Genomic DNA, 21,572 nt, shown 5'->3' with positions numbered 1-21,572 from the left:
CGGCCATTGAACTCTCTTTGCACTCAACCCAACAAATCCGTCCAGAGCAAAGAGCCCGACAGACGCAAAGTGCCCCACCCACATCTCTTGCACCAGCACCCACATCATTCGTTCCTACCTCACCAATAGTCGCAGTGGATTCAGCAGCTGACCCTGAGTACGAGCCAGAAGTGGCTCCCGGCCGCCGTCGCAGGATGAGCTCCCGCGGCGCGTCCGACAAGCGACGCGTCGCGATAGTGCAGGTCGACTCCGGTACGGACGTGTCCGAGCGCGAGACAGACGGTGAAGGACGCGAATCAGAGGAGCGAAGCAAATGCAGCACCAGCAGCAGTGCTAGAGGCACGCTAAGCGACGGATTCGGCCGAGGCGAAGCATCGGCACAGGGACAACAACAAGCACACCCTCTACATTTCTCAACGTCTGCCTCTTCGTCCTCCGCGCACCGTCTGCAGTCGACCTTTGCTGTTCACGCAGCTCCTTCTTTATCTACTAGGTCTAGAAGCGGGGCAAATCCGCTCTTCCTGCGTCGCGGCATTGCAGGCACATTCGCGCTTGTTGCACCCCCGGACGCGAGCCCGAGTGCCTACACGAATCTTGGCTACTTCACCCCGCCGCTCTCTGCGCCCGCCTCTGCTCGTCCGACGCCACCGCTGCTGACGCGGAATGAGAGCGCAGATTCTGCGTCCACAGCTGCAACCAATTCGTCATCCGGCAGACGTCAGCATCAGCGCTCACAGTCAGAAGCCGTTCTCACTGGTGCAGTACGGGTTACTAGTCCTGCAGCAAATCCGGCTAGGACAAACTCAGACGTAACTTCTAGCACCTCTTCAAGCAGAGCAGGCAGTCGCAGGCCAGGTCATCGTTTAAGGAAGAGTTCACGTGATATTGGAATTGTTGGCATTAACGCATCGACCTCTCCAACTTCCGGCACGATGAAGTCGGATGTCCAGCAAGTCCCCAACGAAACGAAGTCTCAGAATCGTTCTGCGCCAGACGTACAAGCTGCCCCGCTGTCACCGATCTTCCAAACACCGTCGCGTTCACAAACATCGCTTTTATCTTCTGAAGGCGCGTCGTCCACTGGTCCGGGCGGACCGAGTGAACAGCATGCGCAGTCCTCTTCCAAAGAGGTGAAGCGCCGTTCGCAGCAGCATACAGCTAATGGCAGCAGCAACCGCACCCGAACTAGTAGCAACGGCAGGGAGTCCCGCAGTCCACGCGACGAGAATATCAACCCAGTCACTGTTGGCGCAGATCACAAACAGATGTGGAATGCTCTCTCGATGTCCTCTACCACTTATTCGTCCTTTGCTGCTTCTGGTGGAACACCTACTTTGCAGCAGTGCGTGATGGCACCGCAACCAACTGCTTCAGCTTCATCACCCCCTGCAGTGGTCGGGATAGCTACGCCCAACCCTTCCGCATATTTGTACTATCAACCTGGCGTGCATGCTACAGCTGGACCTTTGCCGTCCCCGCCTCGTCAAATCCTCCCTCCTGCGCGCGATTCACCCCCGCCGCCGCGTCCTCCACGTTTACACGCGCCAAATTCCGGCTCGTCGTCGCTTGCGAAGCGAAGGTCTGACACGTCCATCAACTCAAAGCAGGAAAAGGCGTCCGCGCCTGCCGTGAGACACCCGGAGGTCACCTCCCCGGCTATGACTCCATCAACGTACGTAGCAAATTTTCTTTCTGCTGGAATCGCAGTAAAAATTACTAATTTCAATTCTCTTGACGTATATGTAGAACTTCGTCCACGCTCGTGAACTCGCAATCGGAAGACTCTGTGAAGGGTAAAGGCCACACACGAGAAGGCGCGTTCCCAATCTCCTCGGTTATTGTCAAGGATGCCGCGCCGTCCCACATGTCTGTGAAGCAGGAGCAAAAACAGGAGCAGCAGCCGCTGAAACGCAAAAATACGATGGATGATCTTGTCAAGGATGTCACAGCTGCCATTGACGAGGCAGTCGGTGTAGCGAAAAGCACAAGCTCTGTGTCCCCACCTGCTGGCCCACCCTCACAAACGCAGAAAGAACCACCAGAAGAACACAAACTGAGGGAAAGAAGGTCTGCCATTGATCTTAAACGGGAAGAAAGTCGATCCACCTTTAGAGGCGGATCACCGCTCGCTCGGAGCCCGAGTTCAAATTATTCCGACGACGACTATGAAAAGATTGCAGATATTACTGTGACGAAGGCATTGCCTGAACCTCTCGTAACATCTCCGCCAACATCGCCCCGAACAGAATCGCAGCACGAATCTCCCTGCAAGCCGCAAAAGATTATCGACTTTGCACTCAAGCGCTTTTCAGCGCTTCCCCGCCCGCCGTCACGACTTTCCGCATCGCGTGCCTCACCACGAAGCAGTAACTCACACGAACGACATTCTCAAGAACGGCCTTCTCACGAGAAAGAACGTACCACACAGTCGTCGCGGCAGAAGGTTGTGTTTATTGCGAAGATCCGGTCGACATACCCAAGCGCGATGCAATTTAATGACGTACTAGCGAAGAAGAGCCCACTCGAACGCAGCCTCGCTTACGCGCGTAAAATCAACGAGCTAGCAAACCACGATCCGGGTCTAGGAGAATGGGTGGTAACTACAAAACACAATCGCAAGTCCAATTCTTTCGTCAATTTTCTTCTAACGAAGTTAATCTAACATAAAATATCAATTACCTATCAATCTCAAATTATATAGTCACCGTTCCGGGTAGCGCATCGAAACGGAAGTCCATGTCTCCCGCAGCGGTACGGAGTCCGAGTGAACGGAGCTTCACGTTTCAACCGCGTCATCCTTCTCGCGGATCCATAGGTTCCGAGATGACGTTCCCGAAACGCGTAGACGCGTACGTTGCTACTGACCTCCTGCAAAAACCGACAATCGAGGACACTATTCTCCCGCAAGTCCCTCCGCCGCAGCTACCATACCCGTCGCTTGCAATCGCATCTCCTACGCAGCACCAACCAACCAAATCAGGTGGGAGCACTTCAGGGCGAAGCGTCCCATCTTCTCTTAGCAGTAGTAAATCAACCGGTGGAGGTTTCTTTGCGTCGATCGGACGAAAGGCAAGCGTGAAGAAGGATCGCCCAGTAATCGGTGCACCAAAAGAACATCCCAACAAACTATTAAGCAAACGCCAGCAAAACATCTCACCTCCGCAACTCGCTCCACGACCCATACAAATCAGCGCATCTCCTTCGTTACCCGGAGGTCCACGCGCCCCGCCGGGACGAATACAGCGCGCACAATCGGTCATCGCTCCGAAATTGACTGGCACGAGTTCGAGCATGGGTGATACCGATAACGACGTCGCCCGACACAAGTCAATCAATCGCAGTCCTTCGGTTGCACCACCGAGTATGCGGAATGGGATGGGTAACGCTGGTTCAGTGACTCCTCCGGACTTGGAACAGAAGGTAGGGAGACTCGCTGATTTGTTACCTCATGCGGACAGGAAGGTCTTGGAAGGCTATTTACGAAGAGCGGGAGGTATGGATATGGTTGCTATTGGGCGATATCTTGATGACGAAAAGAACGGGCTATTAATACGAGATTGATCCTACATTACATACTATGCCTTTCAATGTCTATCTTTTGTTTTTGTTTTTTTCCGTTTCTTTTTCGCGGTAATCTTGTTTTACTTTGCCATGACACGCTTTTATTCGAACACGTATTGCATTCGTTTTATTACTGTCTACTGGATTGACTCGGATGATGTTCTTACTGTACGATTTATTTTGCTTGGTCATGAATATTGTATTGTATTAGACACGTATTAGACTCTTGCTTGATATTAACTTTCTTTATAAAGAATCATTAACGTCCGGGACTACGATTAGTGCTCTGTCATATGGCGAAATAAGCCTTGCGGAATCTATCGTGCGCCTGCTGGTCTGAAGGTCTTAACGCGGCGGGTGTTGGTCTGCATAGAAGGTCCTATACAGAAGTATTAACATGTCTAATATACTCGGACGAGGGCTCGGTACGCACCAGGTTGGCCTGGCATCATCCTTCCACCGAATGGCGCAACGTTGTTCATGGGACGCTGCATGAATTGTCGATTCATTTGACGAGACCCACCCAACATGTTCTCCACTTCGTCGGCGCTCGCCGACTGGTCCGAGACACTCGGGACGCGGAATGTAGCAATGTCTTGTCGGTTCAAAGGTTGCCAGTCGGAAACATGGTGTCCCCCAACGCCGCTCGTTCGTAAAGGTGTTCTTTGAATCTGAGAAAAGAGATGGGTCAGGAGCCAGAGTTAGTGCGGGGTGGGTTGTTAGATTGATTTTGACGTACGCCGCTAGCTTCCATGCCTCCAACCACAGCGTTTACACTTCCCATACTTGCGAACATATTTCCCCTTCCTCTGTTCATCTGCTGGTTAGCTGTCCCATGGTTCTCGGATTGCGGAGGCATATGAGCTGCAAAGCCGTCATTCGCCAGAGGACCAGGGGCAAGAAGAGCCTTTCTTTTGATTTTATCGTAGTGATTCTAGAAGACGAATAAGGCACCAAGTGTTATAGTTAGAATGCCAGAACGAAGAAGCACAGACTTTGAGCTTCTGGTATTCCTTGTCCCTTTCCCTTGCCGAGTCTTGCATCTCGCGGAGTTTGCGACGCTCCATCTCGAGTTCCTTCTCTAGACCTTGTAACTTATTGTTCATAAGACTAAGTTCACCGTTTGCTGAGGTATTTTATCAGATCGATTCAGGAAGATAGCATATATGCAGGATAAGACCTTCTCGAATGACGTTATCAAGCTGTTTCTGTAGTTGAGCATTCCGTTCGTTCATATTCTTCAGAACAGCTTGCTGAAACGAGCTAGTAGCTCAGACTAAGAAATACCGCCTGGCGTAAGTATGGACAGAAATAGGCTGCCTACTATTCTTGATGTGTTTGGTACTGCCAGAATGACATAGCTCTTCCGCATATTTCAAGGATGAGCGAAGGCCCGAGACCCGATAGGACAGACTAGGGAGAGATACACCTGTGAGATATCAGTACATCAACTTACGTCAAGACAAACCGTTTTATAGTCATTGGATGGATGTAATGATGAGACCTGGGTTAATTGCAAGTCTCGATATCAAAAGAGGAAAGGAGAAAATTGAGCCGCACCACAACATCATCGCTAAGAATAGCGGTGGCATCAAGTTTCGTCAGCGTAGACTCCAGTATTCACTCACGGTTCGGACAAGTGGGTCTCGCAGGCTTGAATAAGATATATCAAGCTCCGAAATAATACATATGGAAGGTAATTGCACCTGGACATAGCTGCGCAGACGTGAATAGCTCATTGGCGCACTCGACTAAAGAAGTCGTGAGTTGGCGAACAAAGTTCCAGAAGACGTATATATACCGCAGAATATATGGGAGCCTGCGGCCTCGTATGTCAGGATGGGATGAACTCTCAAGGTTGAACCGGACTCACAGGTTGTCTACACGGAGGAACAGATGTAAAATCATGTAATAATGCATGTAAACGTGGTGGACGGAGGTTTCCATGCTTACCACAACAGCCTTGTCCGTCAAAGTCTTCCTACAAGACAGATTGTTGCATTTCAGGTCCAAATCCATGTCGAAAACCGACAAGTCAGGGTCGGAACAAGACAACCAGAGGGAAGTGGTATTCCGCGACTGTGTGAGTGAATGAACGCGATCCAAGAATACCGTCTTACATAAGACAACTAAGATCTCACGATCAATATTGCACATAACGTGTTAAATTCCTGGCTTGCCTCTACCAACAAGTCTACAGACGGTGCAACACAGCTATGTACTGAAGGGGTACGCGGAATGGTGGAAGAGGTTAAGGGAAGGGGGGGGGTTCGGAGTAAAGGACGAAGATCCAGAGTGGAGGATGGGGGGAAGGCTATACCGGGACGGGAGGATAGACGAACGGTAGGGACTGGTGGGAATGTTAGGAGGCTCGGGAAGTCTGGAAGCAAGGTAGTGAGGGACAAAGGGGCGCATCGAACAGGCCCACAGCCGCAGACGGGTTAAAAGTTGAACCCGAGGGAAGAAGAGGCGGATGCTAAAATGCATGAAAGCTGGATATGTGTAGCCCAGAGTAAAGGGATATCAGGCGGACTATAATCGCAGGGATGGACGCGATAAGGGGAGTATGTGTGAGAGAAAAAAAACAGAGGTTAAAGAGGAAAGTCAAGTTCAAATGCGTGCGTTCGTATTTTTTCCGATTTTTTTGACGTTTAGTGGTTTGAGTGTAAACGAGAAAAGGGAAAAAAAGTCATGACACAGGTGAAAAGAAACCCAAACGAAAATTAATGCACAATGGAATGGGCACAGAATCTCCAAAGGGGCAACGAGGGCCAAAAAGAGATTTCACAACATTTCAGAGCACACGTCTGCTAGACGCTGGCAAAGCGCAGCTCTGCTAAAGGAACGCGGCTTGCTGGGTGTGAACGTAGATGAAGAGAAAAACGCATACACTACAATGGAACGCCTTCGACTGCGGTGGAGGTGGAGAACGGAATGAAGCGTAAAGATGCAATGGTGACAGTGAGGGAGCCCAAAACTTGAAGCAATTAAATAGATGCTTGGAGAAAATGCAATATGCTGAAATGACCGATGACTCCTTAGGAACAGTGAAAACCCGTGCATCATGTAAAGGTAGTCGATCCGGCTAAGTCCGTATAGCAATGGTGAAAAAAATGAGAAAAGCAAGATTACGAAGAAGGCACCAAAGGCAGACACCGAAGACTGCACGACAGCAATAGACAGCGAAAGTCGATGATTATCTCGGACGTCCTAGCATAAATGGTTGAGAAAAGTTGACGTGGAAGAATGTCTAGGCTCATAGTGAAAGAAGCTATTTCTTTGTTCATGTCTTTAGCCACAGCGGCCGGGAGTGAGTAGGCTCGCCTTGGATATAAGAGAAAGTCGGAGGTTGTCCCACATATCGGGAGCACGAGGTTGGCGGTAGACAGCAGTTGTCATCCCCGTTTACACGAGAATAAGAGAACGATCGCACGTGCCCCATAGAGTTGAATGTTGCGCGAGCGTAGCTGATAGGTGGACCAACAGTGGAAGCTGAGAAACCACGAGGTTCTGCTTCAAAGCTACTGGTAGTATGAATATTTCTGGGTGCGGAAAAATGTGTGGCGAATAAAGGTATTGGAGCATTCCAGGAGGACGGGTACGGTTGTATGCCTGGCAGAGCACTTCCAATAGCAGTTTCCTTTGAGCCAGGTGCTGTAGTCATGAAGCGGCGTCCATAATCTCGCGCTAAAGGAGGGTCCGCATGTGGACTCCATTCAGAAGGTGCAGGCAAACGCGGAGACACATATGTCACATTGTTCGTCTCAGAAGAGAACGAACGTCTGTGTATCTCTGTCTTCGACGCAGACACTCTTCGCTTAGGGACATATTCCTCCCTAAGCGGGCCATCCTCATCAAGGTCAATTTCGAAAGTGTCGTACGTCTCTTCATGACAGGACTCGGCCTTTCTGTAGAATTCGCATGTAAGCAACGAACTGAAGATTGGTTGTGCGACAATCGTTGAAGCCATCAATCCGAAACGACCATGCAATTGAACCAAATCCGCTACCATCCTACGGACTATCGTGTGTGAATCACTTGTCGACGGGCGACAAATAGGAGCAGGGAAGTGGTTTGTCACAGGTTCAATGCAGGATTGATACTGTTGAAGGTGAGCAAGCCACCACTCCCATGCTTTGGGTGTAACCGATAAATCATGTCCCATGACAGCGAGCGCGGTCAACTCGAGTCGATTAATGCTTTGAATCGGTACATCAGAGATGCTGTGCCTGTGATGAGTACAATTAGTAATCGTAAATGGCAACAGAAAGAGAGCAGGACATACCACGTTTTGTTCGAGAACGTATGGTCATCCAGCCACTTGTTCGCGAACATACAACCGAGCAGAGCAATTCTAAATGGAGCACGGGATACCAACTGACTGCGCTCATCCGTCGACAAAGGACACCCTTCACCATAAAGTTCCTTGCGAAACTCGAGTTCCGCAGGTGTTAGGATCGTGCCTGAACAATGTACGTCAAACAAAACGGGTAACCGTGTAATGTACCAGAGCGCGAGAAGGATAGCAGAGGGCTGGAGAAGCGTAGAGCTCAGCACCGAGTGAATTGCCTTCGCCAGATTGGATGGTGGCTTCTCCTCGTAAATACACGAGGCCCTTATAGAAATATTAATTGGAAGAGTAATTGAGACATCAAAAATAACATACCCTGCACCGACAAAACGGCAAGGAAGACTCATACCCCTTGTACAGATCTTCCAGACATAGTCTGCCATCCATTCAGACAGGGGCTCTGCCATCGCACGGTATGTCCTAATATACGTGGGATCGGAAAGCGGTTCAGTGGGCACCGGCTGTTGCTGGTGACCGGGAGCATCAGCTGGAAGAGGCTCCAAGGCATCCGGAGCAGGTTGGTCACTTGCGTAAGTCCCTTGCGTAGCAACAATGCGATCAACAAAGTCTGCAAAAGGGGTGGTGGCGGAATGAAGCAAATTGTCGCAAAGTTCGTCCGCAGCGTGATGAGGAGAACGGTGGTCTAATTCCATAGATGAAAAGGAATTCCCCGAGAAATCCTTGCGAAAAGCGTTCCCCCTGGCAGAATTCCAGGCGTCTGCCCTGGCCACAAAGCTAATCGCGGAATCATCAGTATGTTCACGAACGGCCCAACTGTGGTCAACGGGACGCCTGTCAACAAAATGTTGCAGACCCATGATTACGGAATAAGAATCGGATGTCTCCGCAGGCGAGCGGCACGCTTCTGCGTGCACCTGCTTACTGACCGCTGCGTTTCCCGCAACGGTCAGCCCGCGTCGCAAATCCGAACTTTCCTCCGCTACTCCAGGCCAGAACGAGATCTGAGAGCCGTCTCCAGAGTAGAAAGAATTAATAGATACCCAATCTGATCGTGTTCGTTGGAGAGGTGGGAAGGAGCCAAATCCTGCGTGGGCAGCCGCGGGCTGACAAGCAGAGTGGATTACGTATTTGAGTGAGTCGTCGGGAACGAGTCCAGGAACAACGGATGGGAAGGTGCCTGGAACGTCGCCTTGCGGTTTGACAACTGGATGCGATGGGCTCTTCTTGTGAGTAGGAACGGGAACTGGCATCTGCCCGGCGGCGGGGGATAGGAGGAATGCTTGGCCAAGCGTTGGTCAGCTCAGTGGCGGGGAACCACAATGACTTAAGACTGCGTGGCTGAGGTATCTAGACAAAGCGGTGGCGAAATTCCCGGCAAAAAAAATAGAGATGAAGAGAAAAGTGAAATGAAAACGAAAAAAGAGAAAGAGAAGAGAGAGGTCGTGAAGATAGTCGTCAAAGGCCGAAAATATGATATCGATCAAAGGAAAACTTGGATGGCAAACGCACAACGAAGGCGTGCCTTTTGAGACTGCGTTGGAGCAAATGTGTCTCTGTGACGAGACTCTAGTAAACGGGAGAACGGACTTGAGGCACGTTGTCGACGTCGACAATCGGGCACAGAGTGAGCGAGAGCGACGACGACTACCGCGGGGAGATGGTCGTGGTAGGGAAAGAGTGACCGAGCAAGGGAAGAGAAATTTACTACGTAATTCAGTCACGTGATGCGCAAAGGGGTCGGCGGATGCAATGTGCAATGCTGGCTCCGCTTTGTGACTCATGCTAGCCAGTAACGATGAGTCGATTCAACTCGATTGCTATGTATATGCATGCGTGTGAAAAAGGTTTAATCTATACGACTACACTACATTCGGCGTTTTACGTGTACATGTATTCAACTGCTGTGCTCTTTCGCCTACGCTCTCCGGTCTACATTTACAACAATGAACGGGACCTCGACGTCCTCCATCTCCTCGTCCATCGCAATCACCTCGAGGATCAGCTGAGTCTTCCACTCTGGAAGGGGCTTCTTGCCGATTAACTCGACAACTTCACTGATTTTTTTCTGCATCCGACCATCCTTCTGCACATATCGATTAGTTACGTCTGATTAAATCACAACGACGTTATGTCCACTTACCTTCGCCTTTGGAAGGAAAGAACTCCAAAGGAGAGTAGTGCCTTGGCTGACCATACTAATGTCCAAGTTATGGTCCTTCTTAAACGTATCGATGAACTCCTGTAAGGTCGGCTCTGTCTTGAACTCGATGCGATCCCATAGAGTCCACTCCGTATCGTGGTACTTGCTTTTCTTTGCAGCGACGGGCTCGGAAAACCCGAAGAATGGCAAAGCTAGATTGACAAATCCATTCTTGTAATCTTCGAGCTTGCTCTTCCCATCGATAATCTTGTAAAGCTCCAGACACACGAGCCCAGTCACTAATGAAGTCGTTGTCGCAATTGCAGGGATGATTTTTCCCGCAATCTGCTTCGTCTGGTGGCGAGACGCGATAGAAATACTGTAGTTCATAGCCCGAAGGTTAGAAGCGGCGGTGATGAAATCGATGTGATGGTTAGTGTCGTCATCTTTCTCGAATTCTACCGGATTCATGCGATAACCAGCGAAAGTAGAGGCTGCAGGAAGCTGTTTCAATAGGTCGCTAACATCGTCACCTAAGCATGGAAATCAGTACAATCGACCGATCGACCTTCAAACGATGCATTACCACCGCTACCGGCCTCCGGATCGGGATCACTGTCATTGATTTGCACCTTCACCCCACTCCTTGGGGCGAATTTAGGCGGTACGATGGAGCTGGCCACCTTCTTGAAGATTGCAGGATCCGTCTCGCCGCGCAGGCCATAGTTGTAGGCATGGAGATTCGCAGCGGCGATGATAAATTGGAGATGTGTGGGCTGTTGATTTTCTCAGCAAAAGATCACCAGAACTGGACTCGCACTCACGTCTTCTGGATTGAAAGTCAACGGATCGGGAGCTCTCTTAGGACCACTCCAGAAAGGTTGTCCGGTAGACGTTGTATGATCCTTCGGCAGACTGAAAAGCAATTGGCGAATGTCGTTGTTGAACTTCTCTTCAAATTGCAGTCGAGCCCAGACGATGCATTCCTCTATTGTCAATGGCTTGTTCTTCACCAGATAAGAAACGATCTGTGACACTTGTTCTCGTTGTTGTCCTGTGTGCTTCAGGTCTTCGACGTAATTTGGTTCTGTAAGGTACGAGTTCACCGCCTTTGGAGGTGTGACGAATAGATTATCAAACATCGTTCGACTCCACTGACGTGGGTAAGAAAAATTGGTCAATTAGACTCCTTACAAAACTCTGGTGCCCTCACCTCAATCGTATGTTCAATGGCATTCGGGAAATGTTTGACTGTGCACATTGGAGTCTGCTTTTCTGGAGGATCTTGCGATGAAGAATAAGATTCCGTTAGGTGTGGAATTATGACCTGGGTGTTCCCCTTTGTCCCTAGAGTACCCGATTCGAGAAGCGGCTTTTCATAAAATACACAACGACGGTCCATGTATTGTCCTTAAAATAATCGTGTCAGTGAGTAATGTCATGATGCTCCGAAGAAAAACGTAACACACGCGCAGCGACATTATCCAGTGCATTTGTAACGCCATCCAGGCCGGCGAAAAACTCTTTAGTATAAATATCTAGCAAGGTGTTAGATGTGTGTATCCGTGACATTAACTGCCACACACGAACTTTCAGTGTTCTCGCCGACTGGCTCTTGCTTGCAAAGGATATGACCCTTTAGTTCACGATTCATCTCAGTGACTGCAGCGGCGGCAACCTCCGACTTGAATTTTCCCAGATCCTTCGCACGGAACAAGAATTGTCTGTTTAAGTTGCTCTTCTCAATGGTATCCAAGTCTGTGACATGGATAACGCCTTTTGGACCAGTCGCGAGACCAACCATACTCCAGTTCTTTAGCATCTCGCAGCCTATAGCACCTGAACCAACCAGGAATTGTCTGTGATTTGCAATCTTCTCCTGGAATGCCTTCCCGAACACAGCAACCTGTCGGTCGTATCTGCTGCCCACTGGCTGGCAGTCCTTCTCACTCGGTAAAACAGAAGGTAGAGACTCGAGAGAATCGAAATACATATTCTGAACCATTGGGTGGAACTTTGCCGAGATACTCTTCAACACTTCCTGTGCCACAAACGCTCCAATCACGGAGTTCAAGGGAGCTAGATCGCCGGTCGACTGGAAAGACAGTTCAGTCAATACCTTTTCGTCCAAGTCCGAGTCAAACTTCTTCGCAAGTGTGATGAGCTCATTTGCGTCATCCACATTGCGCGGTCGGGGGAATCGGTTGCGTTGAGCTCGGTACTCTGACAATGCTTGGAATCCTGCGTGAAGTGTAGCTGGACGATCGAATTTGGCAAAGTCTGTCATGAAAAACTCGGGTGATTGAAGTGTCTCTCGTAGAGATTTCTGTGATAAATTACGTGTTACTTGCGTGCAATCAATGGACCTAATGACAACTCACAAAGCTGATGATCTTTGGCATTTTGACCTGGGTGAAAATGCCTCCAGAGACATAGTCACCGAATTGTGAGGTGTCACCGATGCTGAATGTATAAGGCCCTTTAACGGTGATTTTCAACGGTTTGCAGCCATTAAGTTCCTCCATGCCCTTGATCTCAGAAAAAGTCACGAAGTCTCCATCCTCAAGTCCGTGTCGAGTCTCTTCAAGGCAAGTCACTACACCGTCTTTGTCCTGTTGGGAGGTGTCCTCAGTACTCGATTATCGACCCTTTCAACACTGGCCTTACCTTATCGATTTCTGCAATCATGCCGCTTAGAGGTTGCTCGCCTGTAGGATCCACGCAAGTAAACCTTGGTCCAAAGTCATTGAACACGGATCTACATGTATAGCATAGTTATTTATACCGCTCTATCACAACAAAAAGCCCATCTCACCCAAACAAACCGCGAGTCTCTGTCGCGATAAAGTAGACACCATTTTCATGCGTCCAGTCATTGACTTCCAATTGCTTGGCCAAGGAGGCGCCACAAAGGACAACAGCCTACCAAAACACCGTTAGTACTGACAAATGATACGAAAACTAGTCATACCTGAAACCCTTTAAGCTGATTTACTGAGATCTCTTGACCAGGTTTACCGCCGAGATTGCGAACGGGAACGTAGGCATTCAGCTCTGCTAGCCGTGGCAATGTGGCTTCTGCACGTGCTCTGCCGACGTCTTCCTCTCTAAGGAAGAACTACCGAGTATTGTGAGCATATATGCACACGACTTCTTGTGAAAGGTGGACCGAACCTGTGAACTCAAATCTTGAATCGTTACTGGCTCCGGGTCGTAGATGGTAACAGACTTGACGCCGGCCAGGACGATATCCTTTGCTGGAATGACAACTATTCAGCTTCATCGACGGTACCACGACAAAGTGCAAGTACGTGCCGATCTCAACACCCAAGCCCTGAACCCCGACAATCAGTACGTTAGACGATGCCATCTTCTTCATAGCTAAACCGCTTCAATATCAGCATCACATGGAAAGCAGAGGATATAAGTAACACTACCTTCATGACCGAGCACGTATCTAGAATATCGGGTCAACGGGCTGTAAGTAGGTACGCCACGAAACTCACAGTTGTCGAGAATATAAGCCCTCATCAATCTGGGCTTCGTCTACATCCATAGCTGCAGGGACGTTTGACATAGTCTATTCGTTACGAACAAGTGCAGCAGTGGTAATTTCAGCGATTTCGAGAAAGAGTAAGCTGGCAACAGAGGTGATGAAGGTATGTGTAAGGGACGAGGCAACGCGTCTATGCAACTCAATTTATAAATTCATTACGTTATACACGGCCTTAATTCTGTCATTCTGACTCGCCACTACATATAAAACTCCGATATTCGTGTCTGCACTGCATACACTGATACAGTATGTAACAAACAGGGACTATTTATAAAAGAAAAGATAGAATCGACCAGAATCGATTCTTGCTATCATAAAATCATTTACGATAGAACTGGCGAGAATGTCAGGCATAGTCCAACGTAACTTCAAGCAGCACTCACATTTCTTCTGAAATTGAACCACAAGGAAAGGCATCCGCGATCGAAGCTGCTGCGGAAACCACTGAACGGACATAATTAGAGAAATGTAATAGTAGTCAATATACAATACATACCGTTTGTGTGAATATTCCCAATCACGGTTGACAATCCGAAACGCGATATCCTCATAAGGAGGACCCGCAGTAAAGTAAAGCAAAACAGTTTCGTCATTACCAGGTTCCTTAACAATCTTGTAAGTGGGAGCCTTTGATTTATCGATAAGGTCCGGATAGAAAATGTTAAACTAGATAAACGTAAATAAAGAAGCTGAGGAGTGCACTGGGGAACTTGGTTACCTTGTATCCTTGAACAACCTTCGGAGGAGGGTTATCAGTGCTGAAGGCAGAGGAATGTCAATGGATTTTCATATACCGTTTGTACAGCAACTCACTCATAATGTGTTTGATTATACTTGTTCCATTCATATCCAGTGTGAACACGGTTAAAGTATCTTGGCTTCCGCGGGCGGTACTTGTCTTCCCAGTTGTACGTTGTCGGATTAGCTATGGTCTCTTCGAGATTGAAGAGTTCCTCTTCCTCGTCTAGTTCTTTCTCAGCTTCCGCCCTGTATAGGGCCTCAGAGTCCAAATCTGCACCACTCGGTGCCTCGGCATCCTGCGTCTCCGTCGTCTCGGTAGTTTGCTTTGAAACGAAGCGTGATCCAGCGACGTTGCGCCTCAATTGAAGCTAGTTTGGATGAGTGTCAGCAAGTGGTGTGAGGGGAGCTGCGAAAAATAATCGACTCACCAGTCCTTGGACGTCCTCCTTCTCTGGAACAATACGAATTTGTCGGTCATCATAAGGTAACTTCCTAATGTCGAGCGGAGCAGGGCTCATCGAGCGATCATACGGTTCTGAAACTTCCTCGACTTCAACGGGTACCTCCGCAGCTGGTTGCGCAATGGCTTCCGCACGCATATCACCACCCCACGACCTCGTACTCTTCGAAACGCCGGCAAGAAGTTCTCTCTGTGCCAAAAGTGCTTCATCGCGTTGTCGCTTGCGCAATTGCTCTAGTCTGTTACGGACCACGACTTCGTGAAGGTCCTTCAGTTTTGCCTTGAGAAAAGGTCAGACCACAGCATATACGACTAGTTCAAAAACAATACCTTCGCCTTCCAAACAAGCAAATTTTTCAACAATCCTTCCCAATAATCGGTATCAATAGGTTCACCGCTTGTCAGCTTGGCCTGAATCTGGCGTTGTAGTTGAGATAACTGGTCCACGGATTTCCCGTTAAGAATAGCAGAAACATCATTTTCGACGACGGCCACGACATTGGTACCTCGGTCACGACTACTACGAAGCTTCTCGAGCCAATCCTTGCAGACGACCATCATGTTCTGCATGACTTATAATCAGCACGACTGTATAAAGAAGACTGTGAGTGATTGTACTCACAGTCCAGAAGTCGATATTAGCCTCTGACTGCTCAAGAGTGAGATACTTCTCAATATCATCATGAAGTTCTTCAGTCTGTTCGAGGGACAGGTTCTAGAAGAGTGTCTATTCATACACGTGTAATGTAAGACGAATAATCGAAAGACGTACCTCGAGAATAGCATAGGGCTCGTCTAAATCGATTTCCAGACCGGCATCATCAAGACCAAGGCCATCATCCACATCCTCTGATGGATCCACATACTTCAGGTTCAAGACTAGGAAATCCACAGCTTTTGCTCGCTTCTCCTTTAGCCGAATACCTGCTCTGCGTCTTTCCTGTTCGAGTTGGAAATCCCCATCTTTTGCTAGCCACTCAGCCATTTGCGCCGACTCCGCAAGCCTCTGCATTCTGATTTCTTCCTCTTCCTTGAGCTGCTGTTCTACCTCCCGTTCTGCCCTCCGCTTATTCAGTCTCTCTAATTCTTCTTTGGCCTCCTGTCGACGAATCGCGTCCCGTCGTTGAGCTTCGGCAAGAGTCAAGCCTTGTTTTCTCTCCTTCTCGGCTTTCTTGTGCCAGCGAAATTGCTGACCCAAGTTAACGTCGTGGAAGGGGTTGTCGGTGGCACTGTAGATGCTCAATTCAGCAACTTGACGAGCTTCCTCTTCCTCTTTCAACCGTTTCTTCTCGGCCTTGCGGGCCTTCCGCTCCGCTGACTTGTCTCGCTTTCGTCTAACACTCAGTAAGGAATCATTTTAAAGAAAACTGTCGGAAGATACTCACTTCTTCTCCCTCCTATCATCGTCTCTGGAAGGACTGCGACTGCGCGATCTGCGTCCGTCCTTTACACTTCTGCGCCGTTCCTCTTCGTCCTCCCTCTGCCTACTCCTACTTCTTCTCCGTTTCTGGTGGTCCTCTTTGTACTGATCATGCCTGCGAGGTCGAGGGGATGGAGAACGAGAGTACGAACGGTAGCGGCCCATGATCACAGGAAGAGAAAGTAGCGATGCATCAGTTGCTGGTCGAGGATCTGCTTGCCTTTCTTGCTAATTATTATTGATCACGTGTAGCACTCTCAGCGGCAATGCACAATGTACCCTCTGCTGCTACGGACGTCCATCCGGACGCTTGCACGTCTGGCTCTCTTCTTTAATACTATGGCCGGGAGATTATGGTTAAAGCGCGCTAATTCTCGACTTGTCTATAGCTCTTTCGCCCTTCGTTGTGGTATACGGACTCAGGCTCATTATGGATCCGATGTACGAGAAGACTTAGGAGAAACCGCCTCGTTTCCTAGATCTGCAGCACTGTCGACCCCACGACAGGTGCGCTTCGCATTCCCAGGATTGCGACAGTGATTGACACTTTTCCCTGGAACCAGCTTGCTCAGTACCTAGATGAGTATGTAGTCGGCCAGGAGAATGCTAAGAAGGTCTTGTCCGTGGCGTAAGCGAAGCTCCTCCACACCTAAGTTCCTCTAATAACAAGTAGGAACAAGGGTTTTCAATCACTACAATCGAGTGCGCTCGAATTTGTCCCAGCTACACCCACCGGAACCAGTAACAACATGGCCTGATCAATCGGCCGAAGGTACATACGTCTATAGTGGTCAGATTATACTGTGTCTTATGCTCCTCTCTAGCTGTATCGTCTGCTCAAGTCCTCCCGCATCCATACCGCTCATCAACTTCACATTCTCTTCCATTAAGGTCAAGAGACTTCCCACCCTTATTCGAAAAGAGTAACGTACTTATAATGTAAGAGAAGTTTATTCTGGTCTGGGGCGTGTTTTCTTACATACAGAATCTCAGAGGTCCAACAGGATCGGGTACGACTCCTCTAGTTCTACTGTACTAGGGACTCATCAAGCTCAATTTGAAATAGGCAAAACTTTGCTTGCAAGAACATTAGCAAGAGTACTCGATGTTCCGTTTTCTCAGAGCGATGCGACCTCCTTCACTCAGGTTTGATTTATTTCTCCTCTAACACCTTTAAGGAGTCCTTACCAATTTTAATAGGCAGGATGTATGGACGTTAGTTTCCGTTCAATGATCTATTACTGACGGACTTACAGACGTAGGAGAGGACGTGGACATGTGTATCCATCGATTGGTAAGAAATTAGATATTAACCAGAATCAATGTTTACGTCACTTGATAGCTCATTTCCGCTGGCTGGGATGAGCGCCGCGCTGGTACTGGGATCGTTTACATCGACGAGATTGACAAGATTGCTCGTAGAGCAGGAGGTATAGATGGTCAACGTGATGTTGGGGGAGAGGGTGTCCAACAAGCTCTTTTAAGAGTGATGGAAGGAACAAATGTAACGATACATGCAAAGGTATGTAAATCATTGGCTCATGGTACTTATATTGATAGTCCATAAAACACATAGCCGCCTGCTTCGGGCTCGGATCTAGGTCCAATGGGTGGCGATAGTCGATCAAGGTCAGGACATCGGCCACCCGCACCTGAACGTCAGATATTCCAATGCCATCTCGTTTCTTCAAATTTGTCTGACATCATTGTAGCACGAAGCGACACCTACAATATAGATACCACGAACATTCTATTCATTTTCAGCGGAGCGTTTGTCGGTTTAGATGGAATTGTGAAGCGAAGAAGTACCAAAGGAGTGAGTATTACTATTTTAATATTATATTTTGCCTTCTTATCAATGCTTTCAGTCCATTGGGTTCACTGCGAGCCTCGCTTCTTCAGAAGACGATTCATTAAATTCCGTCCCCTTCTTTACTCCTAATCACAAAGCTTCGAATAATATTCTCGATATGGTGGAACCAACGGGTATGTATCCAGTTCCTAGAATAGACCGAATACTAATAAATATAAACTCATCCAGACCTAGTTAAATACGGGTTCGTCATCCTCGAGTCTTAAATCGTTTGTCCTTGCCGACTGTCCATCGCATTATAGATTTATACCAGAATTCATGGGGAGGTTACCAACAATCACATCATTAGCTCCATTAACACCTTCAGATTTCCTCCGAATATTAACGGACGTGCGCGGTTCCCTCGTTTCTCAGTACACTGCCCTTTTCGGTTATTCTGGCGTGGAACTACGATTCACAACACTCGCCCTCCTGGAAATATGTCGACAAGCCGCAGAGCGAGGAGGAGGCGCAAGGGGTTTAAGAGGCATAATGGTTGGTCATCTGCCATGTATATTGGAGATAAGTTGACATCGTTCTTTGTATAGGAGAGCCTTCTTATGGATGCGATGTATGAAGTACCGTAAGTGACCAAGAATTCATTTGGATTATAGAGACTAATAGTGACTATTCTCCACAGGGGTTCGGTAAGCTTGTATCCTCTGTTTCTTTGCCTTCTAGATGGCCTCACTTTCTAACTGTCTTTTCAAGAATATCAAACACGTCTTGATCAACGAAACCGTCGCCAAAAGGGAGCGGGGTGCATTGTACTGGGTCCGTGGGGGAGGTGCTGCATTTTGGTCGGCATGGGCCGATGAAGAAGGCCCTTTGGATAAACAAAGCTCATAGAGTCTCTCTTCCTTTCCTTCGGACCATCTTCATGGTGTATAATTATTATTCTCGGCGCATTGTACTGGTATCCTTACAATTCATGAGCCCACATATATTGGAACTAGACCGTGATCCTTTGACCGATTGATGTGTACAAGCGTTTTGACATGCGTACGTATCCTCCACTAACGAGAACAGTGAGATACAATAGGAATCTAATAGTGATATGCCATTACATCTCTCGCTTTGGACAAGTAAGCGATACAATGGACAACTGGCCAACGGTCTAGGCATCGGTCTTCTCTTCGGGTTTAGGCTCTGCTGCCGGCTCGTCTTCCTTCTCTTCCTCTTTCTTTTCCTCTTCCGCAGCCTCTTCCTTAGCCTCTGAATCCTTCTTCTCTTCTGTTGGAGTCTTCTCTCCAGAGTTATCATTAGCCTTTGTTTCTTCGACAGGTTTCTCAGGCTGTGCCTCAGTAGCGGCAGGTTCGGCAGGTGCTGCAGGTGCTTCTGCAGTTGCAAGAGACACGTTGTTACGCTGTGCATCTTCAAAGGCTTCTTTGAAGCTGTTAGCATCTGAAACGAGGCATCAGCATCTTACAAAGGCGTCTCTAGGAAAGAGAAAGCCCACTTTCAGCATTGGCAAATCGGATAGCTAAGGTTTCTGACGAGGGAGCGCCATCTGCGTAATCTGCAGGAACCTTCCAAACCCATGATCTATCCGAGCCAATATTAGGTGTGAGACGCATGTCAGCGGAGACTACAAATTCGGAATACGTTAGTGAATAAGTGTGAACTACGCGATAGAGCACATACTCAGGTGGTTCGCGCAGACTTTGAGGGTCTTGTCCCGTCGCATGACAAGTCTGACTTTGCTGGTCTCCTTGTGCTTTAGCAGACGGACGTCACCAGTTCCACGCTCTTTCCATGCACCGACAGCTTCAGAGTTGTCAAATCGGAACAATTTTGCACGTCTGAAAGAAAGTATACATACTCAGAACTACAAGGAAACTAAACGCTAAACAAATTTCACGACTCACAGTTTGAAAAGCACATCTTCGTCCTCTTCCATTGTTTTTGTCTCAACCTGCTCGGTTAGATGGATGACGGGTTTGAAATCGACATTGGGCTCCTCCTCGACCTTGGAAATATGAATTAGCATATGAACGCATACATGTAGTCGATTCGGGTAGATTAAACGGCGATGTACATCGTGTGCGAAGACGACGTAAACGATCGACAAGACCGGTTGATAAAGACATACCTTGGCGGCATCTACAGCGGGATCCAGAACGGATGTCATAACTATTCAAACGCGAGCACGGGAAGTAAAGAAAAGGTATGTGTGCGAGGTTGTTGGAGTTGAAAGAGAGGAAGGATTTTAGCGTAGCCGATGCACCCTTGCCCACTGTCGATCACAATGTCCCAAAAAGAACTCATTTTCTCACATGGTCGACGCGGATCATGCACGAATTCCAGCAAAAGTAACCGTTGACACGTCTATTGAACCTGTTCACACTTACTGCATTCGACTGCGACAGACACGACGAACATGCCTCGGGGACTTCATAGTCTCTGTATTTTCACTGCTTCTTTACTAACACTACTATCATGGCATCTCGCTGTTGCACACATGATCGAGGTGCCCGCTTCCAAAAAGGAGTGCTTCTTCGAAGACTTGCACTCAAACGACCAGGTTTGAGCCAAGTTCCAGCCTAAGATTTGATAATTTGGTTCGAGCTTATTGTGTACTATAGATGACCGTGACCTATCAAGTAGGCGGAGGAGGACATCTTGACATCGATTTCTGGGTCAGTCCTAGCCAGTTTACCACTTGTCTTCAGGATCAACGTCTTGAACTATGTTTGCAGCTAGCAGACCCAGAGAATCTCGCCCTTGGGAAACATATAAAACAATCAACAGGATCGGTATCTATCACTGCAGATAAGGATGGCCGTTATGAGTACTGCTTCTCGAATCAAATGAGTACTTTAGCTGACAAGATTGTCAAGTGTGTGGCATTTAATAGTCTCTGATTTTTGTTTGTGCGTCTGCTAAAGAAGTTTTTACCGTAAATCAGCTTCAACGTACATGGAGTCGTATATGTTGGCGAAGATGGTACGAATTCCAAGTCTGGTTATTATCTTCTGCAGTGATTCATTTGTCTCGTAGAAACAATCGCGCCTATTGAACGAGAGATCCGTTCACTCGCTGTGGGCCTGCAAACCGTAAAAGATGAGCAGGAGTACATCGTTGTTCGCGAGAAAAAACATCGTGATACCGCCGAATCGACAAATTCCCGCGTTAAATGGTGGTCAATATTACAAACTGCCGTATTGTTTTCTGTCGTTGCGTTCCAAGTGTATTATCTCAAGGTAAGTTGCGAAAGATGTTAAAATCAGATAAACGGGATCTGATCATGTGAATACAGTCATTCTTTGAGGTCAAAAGGATAATTTAGACCATGTTTGGCATCTGCTGTCTACATAATCGTACAACTAATACATCGCTTTATCCACACGAAGTAAGAATATGTCATTTCATTCGATAACCTTGCCGAGGCAATGAGTAACAAGCAAAATGGATCTGAATCAGCTTCGGGGTATGGGTAGATCAAAGCATCATACACTGAGGCGTTGCTGAGATGACATGCGTTATACAAGAGATAAGTGGTAGGCATATTCTTGCAGGTGCAATTCGCG

The 21,572-nt window shown here is 48.1% G+C and overlaps 7 protein-coding genes across 7 annotated transcripts; 3 read left to right on the top strand and 4 right to left on the bottom strand.

Moving 5' to 3' along the window:
- Window positions 1-3,291: 3,291 nt before the first annotated feature.
- Window positions 3,292-3,561, top strand: FOMMEDRAFT_88861 (uncharacterized protein; the record flags this gene model as incomplete). Its single annotated transcript, XM_007268414.1, has 1 exon — window positions 3,292-3,561. One exon carries the CDS (start codon window positions 3,292-3,294, stop codon window positions 3,559-3,561), a length of 270 nt encoding a protein of 89 aa, XP_007268476.1.
- A 1,139-nt stretch (window positions 3,562-4,700) lies between these two features.
- FOMMEDRAFT_89166 (uncharacterized protein) lies at window positions 4,701-5,580 on the bottom strand (the record flags this gene model as incomplete). The annotated part of the gene is made up of 7 exons (XM_007268413.1): window positions 4,701-4,824; window positions 4,886-4,974; window positions 5,030-5,065; window positions 5,122-5,134; window positions 5,190-5,214; window positions 5,268-5,307; window positions 5,488-5,580. 7 exons carry the CDS (start codon window positions 5,578-5,580, stop codon window positions 4,701-4,703), a joined length of 420 nt encoding a protein of 139 aa, XP_007268475.1.
- Window positions 5,581-5,829: 249 nt separating this feature from the next.
- FOMMEDRAFT_110830 (uncharacterized protein) lies at window positions 5,830-9,527 on the bottom strand. The gene is made up of 3 exons (XM_007268412.1): window positions 8,228-9,527; window positions 7,847-8,176; window positions 5,830-7,790 (listed from the first exon to the last, which is right to left on the bottom strand). Exons 1-3 carry the CDS (start codon window positions 9,121-9,123, stop codon window positions 6,845-6,847), a joined length of 2,172 nt encoding a protein of 723 aa, XP_007268474.1. The 5' UTR covers window positions 9,124-9,527; the 3' UTR covers window positions 5,830-6,844.
- A 177-nt stretch (window positions 9,528-9,704) lies between these two features.
- FOMMEDRAFT_125928 (ubiquitin activating enzyme) lies at window positions 9,705-13,626 on the bottom strand. Its single transcript, XM_007268411.1, has 15 exons — window positions 13,520-13,626; window positions 13,451-13,470; window positions 13,329-13,394; window positions 13,188-13,270; window positions 12,985-13,131; window positions 12,829-12,935; window positions 12,681-12,771; window positions 12,395-12,625; window positions 11,604-12,339; window positions 11,483-11,551; window positions 11,227-11,423; window positions 10,838-11,167; window positions 10,600-10,789; window positions 10,014-10,546; window positions 9,705-9,956 (listed from the first exon to the last, which is right to left on the bottom strand). Exons 1-15 carry the CDS (start codon window positions 13,588-13,590, stop codon window positions 9,789-9,791), a joined length of 3,039 nt encoding a protein of 1,012 aa, XP_007268473.1. The 5' UTR covers window positions 13,591-13,626; the 3' UTR covers window positions 9,705-9,788.
- Window positions 13,627-13,749: 123 nt separating this feature from the next.
- On the bottom strand, window positions 13,750-16,355 carry FOMMEDRAFT_110825 (uncharacterized protein; the record flags this gene model as incomplete). Its single annotated transcript, XM_007268410.1, has 10 exons — window positions 13,750-13,903; window positions 13,953-14,013; window positions 14,066-14,235; window positions 14,288-14,327; window positions 14,383-14,678; window positions 14,739-15,050; window positions 15,101-15,334; window positions 15,393-15,485; window positions 15,543-16,104; window positions 16,156-16,355. The coding sequence occupies 10 exons, from the start codon at window positions 16,353-16,355 to the stop codon at window positions 13,889-13,891; spliced, it is 1,983 nt and encodes a 660-aa protein (XP_007268472.1). The 3' UTR covers window positions 13,750-13,888.
- A 21-nt stretch (window positions 16,356-16,376) lies between these two features.
- Window positions 16,377-20,238, top strand: FOMMEDRAFT_21629 (ClpX, ATPase regulatory subunit). Its single transcript, XM_007268409.1, has 21 exons — window positions 16,377-16,697; window positions 16,754-16,818; window positions 16,871-16,962; window positions 17,015-17,129; window positions 17,184-17,200; window positions 17,257-17,336; window positions 17,391-17,397; window positions 17,447-17,484; window positions 17,533-17,712; window positions 17,767-17,848; window positions 17,903-18,006; window positions 18,059-18,176; window positions 18,232-18,247; window positions 18,306-18,537; window positions 18,591-18,625; window positions 18,683-18,689; window positions 18,754-19,446; window positions 19,502-19,630; window positions 19,687-19,844; window positions 19,911-20,015; window positions 20,139-20,238. The coding sequence occupies exons 1-17, from the start codon at window positions 16,464-16,466 to the stop codon at window positions 18,889-18,891; spliced, it is 1,560 nt and encodes a 519-aa protein (XP_007268471.1). The 5' UTR covers window positions 16,377-16,463; the 3' UTR covers window positions 18,892-19,446; window positions 19,502-19,630; window positions 19,687-19,844; window positions 19,911-20,015; window positions 20,139-20,238.
- Window positions 20,239-20,503: 265 nt separating this feature from the next.
- On the top strand, window positions 20,504-21,331 carry FOMMEDRAFT_158326 (supernatant protein factor C-terminal domain-containing protein; the record flags this gene model as incomplete). The annotated part of the gene is made up of 6 exons (XM_007268408.1): window positions 20,504-20,566; window positions 20,628-20,681; window positions 20,742-20,881; window positions 20,951-20,988; window positions 21,043-21,245; window positions 21,302-21,331. 6 exons carry the CDS (start codon window positions 20,504-20,506, stop codon window positions 21,329-21,331), a joined length of 528 nt encoding a protein of 175 aa, XP_007268470.1.
- Window positions 21,332-21,572: the final 241 nt, after the last annotated feature.

This window comes from Fomitiporia mediterranea (assembly GCF_000271605.1).
Source record: "Fomitiporia mediterranea MF3/22 unplaced genomic scaffold FOMMEscaffold_8, whole genome shotgun sequence".
Classification (NCBI taxonomy): Eukaryota; Fungi; Basidiomycota; class Agaricomycetes; order Hymenochaetales; family Hymenochaetaceae; genus Fomitiporia; species Fomitiporia mediterranea.
Note: the sequence above shows the minus strand (reverse complement) of the source record. Positions and strands in the feature narration are given on the sequence as shown.

What these genes read in the sequence shown, in the direction of transcription:
- FOMMEDRAFT_21629 (XM_007268409.1), top strand. Translation starts at nt 16,464, where the DNA reads ATGTACCCTCTGCTGCTACGGACGTCCATCCGGACGCTTGCACGTCTG. An exon ending in TCGGCCACCCGCACCTGAAC is followed by an intron (nt 17,849 to 17,902) that starts GTCAGATATTCC and finishes ACATCATTGTAG; the next exon opens with CACGAAGCGACACCTACAAT. An exon ending in AGCGAAGAAGTACCAAAGGA is followed by an intron (nt 18,007 to 18,058) that starts GTGAGTATTACT and finishes CAATGCTTTCAG; the next exon opens with TCCATTGGGTTCACTGCGAG.
- FOMMEDRAFT_125928 (XM_007268411.1), bottom strand. Translation starts at nt 13,590, where the DNA reads ATGTCAAACGTCCCTGCAGCTATGGATGTAGACGAAGCCCAGATTGAT. An exon ending in TGATTGCAGAAATCGATAAG is followed by an intron (nt 12,626 to 12,680) that starts GTAAGGCCAGTG and finishes ACCTCCCAACAG; the next exon opens with GACAAAGACGGTGTAGTGAC. An exon ending in CTTTCCTTCCAAAGGCGAAG is followed by an intron (nt 9,957 to 10,013) that starts GTAAGTGGACAT and finishes CGATATGTGCAG; the next exon opens with AAGGATGGTCGGATGCAGAA.
- FOMMEDRAFT_110830 (XM_007268412.1), bottom strand. Translation starts at nt 9,123, where the DNA reads ATGCCAGTTCCCGTTCCTACTCACAAGAAGAGCCCATCGCATCCAGTT. An exon ending in TGCCGTTTTGTCGGTGCAGG is followed by an intron (nt 8,177 to 8,227) that starts GTATGTTATTTT and finishes TATTTCTATAAG; the next exon opens with GGCCTCGTGTATTTACGAGG. An exon ending in ACGTTCTCGAACAAAACGTG is followed by an intron (nt 7,791 to 7,846) that starts GTATGTCCTGCT and finishes TACTCATCACAG; the next exon opens with GCACAGCATCTCTGATGTAC.